This window comes from Nicotiana attenuata, unplaced genomic scaffold, assembly GCF_001879085.1.
Source record: "Nicotiana attenuata strain UT unplaced genomic scaffold, NIATTr2, whole genome shotgun sequence".
NCBI classification, from domain to species: domain Eukaryota; kingdom Viridiplantae; phylum Streptophyta; class Magnoliopsida; order Solanales; family Solanaceae; genus Nicotiana; species Nicotiana attenuata.
Window position 1 is genome coordinate 388,133 of NW_017670500.1, and position 4,212 is coordinate 392,344.

The following is a 4,212-nucleotide window of genomic DNA, read 5'->3' on the forward strand; positions in this document are numbered from 1 at the left end:
AAGAAAATTAGGAGAGAGATAGATTTCATTCATAGCCAATGATTGGATTACAAGGGAATATAAATAACGTCTAGGCTGACATTTCTGTTGCCTAGGGATCTGTAATCCTGCCAACTGGCAGTGTACGACAGCATCACCTTGTACTATTCTATACTAGGACCAAAAATGACTGAAATTTAAATTACATAGGACTAAACTGCTATAATTGAAACTATGGAACTAAAGTGACCACTAAGAATAACTTAAATAACTACCATCTCTGGAACAAAAAGCGATTTTGTTTTGTGGGAGTATATTCAAAGAAATTGATTCACAAATTGTTACATAATCTTTCAATCGTTTACGGGTCTTATAAAAATGAGGATATGCAAAAATCCACCATATGAATATGAAAGAGGGGATCGAAAGAAAGGTCACATACTTAATCCATTTACATAAAACAAAAGGGATATTTCAGTTCCCCCTTTACATCAACAATCAAAAAGAGTTGTACAACTATATTCCTTATTCTCCTCTAATTCTACAATTATATAAAGTTATAATCCAGAAAAATACAAAAAGGAAAAATTGACATCTAAATTAGATTCCCTAATCTAAAACACAAGATATTGTCAATTAAAAGTTAAAATTCCCTGGGATCAACAAAAATAGAAAGACCAGGCTTTGATTTAGTCCAGTCACCCACAGACCCGTCACTATAGTCTTCCCCTAATCTTTTTATGCACCATAAGTCCTCGGCGCAAGATAGTTTTTTCCAGTGAGGAATTCCTAACTTAAGCGGTTCGCAACTTGCTACTTCTGTCACCACCACCCCACACCGTGATTCTCCAGCTAAATTATGAGCAAAATCACAAAGGGCCTTGATTAGCTTTACAGCTAATGGGCCTTCACCACCAAGCCCATATAAAAAATGAAGCCCAAAAGGCCTGAAAACTTCCGGCACTGACGGAACCTTAAGCCATGGAAAAGCCCGGTCCATTAAACGACTCGTCTTAGCTAAAGACCTTGTAATCCTGGATGCGCCTCGTACCTCGAGTTTGAACACGTCCTTACAGTTCCACACACTGAGTACAGCCCATGACTCGGGCTGACTCGTTAAAAACTCATTCACACCATTCCAACATGAAAAGTTACCCTTTGGAATTGCTAGAAAAGTAGCCAAATTGAGTTTATTGTTGAGGATTGAATCAATGTCTTTAGGGAAAAATTCTGTGGTGGAGAATTTATGGCGATATAGAGTTTCGGCTTCAAATGGGCTGAGCTTAATTATAGCGACATTTCTTGATATCTTGACTTTGTGTGCAAAAACTGGCTGCACTAGAATGGATGGGGTACGGAACTTGGTGTAGCCACATTTGTGCGTGAAGAGTTTTACAGAAGCATGGTTATCGTTTTCAGTAGCTATGTATGAATATTCAGCACCATTTTCCCTGAACCATTCCTCCATCTTGCGCACCAATTTCAACCCAATGCCCTTTCTCCTGTTTCAATTAAATAAAAAGGAATAACATATTTGTTAATGTTGGTTGAATATAAATTTTATACACTATCGATAAAAATATTTATATAATCAAATTATTCATAAAAATAACTTGAGGTAAATTTTTATGAGTCCACATGTACTAATGTACAAGTGCACCATGCACCGATGCTCAAATACTAAGTAATATTAATATATTACTTAAATACTCATAAAATTTATGATGCTATAAACAACTTTATAATATTAGTATATAGTTAGAGAGTCAAGTACTATTATATATATAGAAAACAGGACAAGTTAGAATGTGTCTGATTTCGGCAAATACTAAACAATAATTGGTGTTTTGTAAATTAAAATAAAAAGTAGAACAAAGTTTCCTAGTGAAGTGATGAAAAGGTAGAAATGTAGTCCGTAAGTAGTTACCGGTGAAAAGGAGAGACACGAAGGCCTAAAATATAGGCAATATTAGTGAAAACAGGGAGGTGTAGTTTGGTGCAATCGTGATTGTTCCTGGGGAGTCTCTTTCCACATGTAACGGTTTTGATACAGCCCCTTATCATCCCTACTATTTCTCTTTTTTCTTCTCCAACATTCTCTGCTACCTGTAAATGAGATAATCAAGAATTAAACTATGACATATATAAAACTTTAGTAATACACTGATCAATGGTCAATAACAATATACCAGCATGAGAAAGGCAGGAGAATGGCGAACTCTGCAAATAGGGTCACCTAAAAGGTCAGTGAAAAGGGAGAGTTTGCCGGTGGGCCCAACTTCACATCTTCTCTCTACCTCTTCCACTTCCCTACAATCTTTCTTGCACTCGAATTCCCTCACTACTATCCTCACTTTATCACCAATCATCTTCTCTTCTGTTTAAATTGGAACCAATATTTTACTTATTATATATAAAAGATGACACAGTTTATAAAAGATACCATGTAATATGTAACGTCGTGATAGAAAGGCAAAACCAAAAAAGGTGTAGTTGAAAGAAGAGGAGCAACTAAAAGAAAAAAGGTCGAAAGAAAGGGGGCCGTTAAAAAGCTTTTTTTGGTCTGAGTGAAGTGAGCAGTTGGTTATGATTTCCAATTTTTCAACTTTTGAGAAGGATAATGCTTCCTCCCATTTCCCTTCCCTTCCCTTTTATACTCATTTTTGAAGGCACCTCTCTCTTTTAATTTACCAATAAACTAAAAAGATTAGAGGAAAAGTTACCATAAATTGATGACTCACGTATAGGATTATTAGTATCATCTTTTTAAATTTTTAGGCCCGACTAATTCACATTCGCGCCACATAAAAGAAAAGCACACCATTCTATATCTATGGCTCGCACCCCAACCAACCTCTAGTTATTTGGCAGATAGATTCTATCTATTCCACCACATCCCTTGGTGCATGGTGATTACTAATTATATACTCTCTCCGTTCACTTGGACTTTTCACGCCTCTTAAGAAACAATAATTGTAGTATGTATTTTAAAGAGTCTTGGGAAATAATTTTGCAAATGAGTAATTAATGATCAAGGTAAGACAAGAAAAAAAGTTTGTCTTTCTCTTGATTTGCTAAAATGGACAAGTAAAAGCGAAAATGTATTTTTAGTATAATGGACAAGTAAAAGTGAACAGAGAGGTACTAATTGATTTTAATTAATTTGTGGTATTAGACGCCTAATTATTCAATTGAGATATTTAACGCTAACTAGCTTATTGTTAAAAAGAGTAGTGAGTTTCTCAGTAATGATTTTATATATTTTAAATATGCTACTTTTTTTTTTTTGAACTGTCATCTCATCGTAACTTAATAAGAGTATAATTTTGATAAACTTTCGGCAAGTCCCTCTGGATTCTCTTCTGCAACTTTTCAACTTTCTCTTTGGGAGTGGTGAGTGATGATTCTGTAGAAATGATAATGGAAGAATTAATGCTGTATTGATTTCCTGCAGTATTTATTTTGAGTAATTATCACAAGAAAATGCGTAAAAAGATGAAATGGCGGCTGTGGCTGCGGAGTCTCGTTCCACTTACCACTTCTCTCATACTCTCTCTACTTTAATTGCCATCATAACCCAATACGCAATCATTGCCTCATACGATATAATCATTTTAAGTTTTTTTTTCTTCTGTTAAATACGGTCTAATGAAATTACGTATAAATGAAGGGAGCTATCATATTTTCACTATTTTATACTCATTACTCTGGTAATAATATGGAAAATTAGGTTAAGCGAAATAATTCAGAAAAACATTTTTTTCTTTTTTGAAAAAAGAATATCGTCTAAACTCCACCAAGGAATTTTCATGGACGAAACACTATAGATCCTCCTAAATTGGGAAGAAAAAAAAAACTCAAAAAAAAAAAAAAAGGAATCTCCATGGACAAGATAATTTGGGGGTGCAATATAATCTAGTCTTAAAAAAAATTGACAACTAATTTCGGCATATTATTAACTCGATATAGAAAAATACATCTAATGATTTGGCTCTTGTAATTCAAGTTAGAAAAGGCGAATTAAGTGATTTTTAACACTTTGGTAACTAGTGAAATTGAAGCTAAACTGTTACTAATGAAACGTATTAGCCTCTTTGCATTACTAATTGGTTCATGCCACTCATGTGCTATTATATTAATTGTGTAAATTAAAGGGGTAATACATGATATGAGCATGAACGAAACACTGGTAGTTGGTCCATACAATTTCCTCATTTATAACGTCTGTTTAAG

The 4,212-nt window shown here is 34.2% G+C and overlaps 1 protein-coding gene across 1 annotated transcript; it reads right to left on the reverse strand.

The window, feature by feature from the left end:
- Positions 1-409: 409 nt before the first annotated feature.
- LOC109240273 (probable N-acetyltransferase HLS1) lies at positions 410-2,586 on the reverse strand. Its single transcript, XM_019406904.1, has 3 exons — positions 2,169-2,586; positions 1,907-2,085; positions 410-1,481 (listed from the first exon to the last, which is right to left on the reverse strand). Exons 1-3 carry the CDS (start codon positions 2,346-2,348, stop codon positions 623-625), a joined length of 1,218 nt encoding a protein of 405 aa, XP_019262449.1. The 5' UTR covers positions 2,349-2,586; the 3' UTR covers positions 410-622.
- Between the last annotated feature and the right edge of the window lie 1,626 nt (positions 2,587-4,212).

Bases quoted from the DNA above. Each gene is read 5' to 3' on its own strand.
- LOC109240273 (XM_019406904.1), bottom strand. From the start codon at position 2,348: ATGATTGGTGATAAAGTGAGGATAGTAGTGAGGGAATTCGAGTGCAAG. The intron at 2,086-2,168 runs GTATATTGTTAT...TCTCATTTACAG, and splicing joins CTCCTGCCTTTCTCATGCTG to GTAGCAGAGAATGTTGGAGA. The intron at 1,482-1,906 runs GTAACTACTTAC...TAATTGAAACAG, and splicing joins CGTGTCTCTCCTTTTCACCG to GAGAAAGGGCATTGGGTTGA.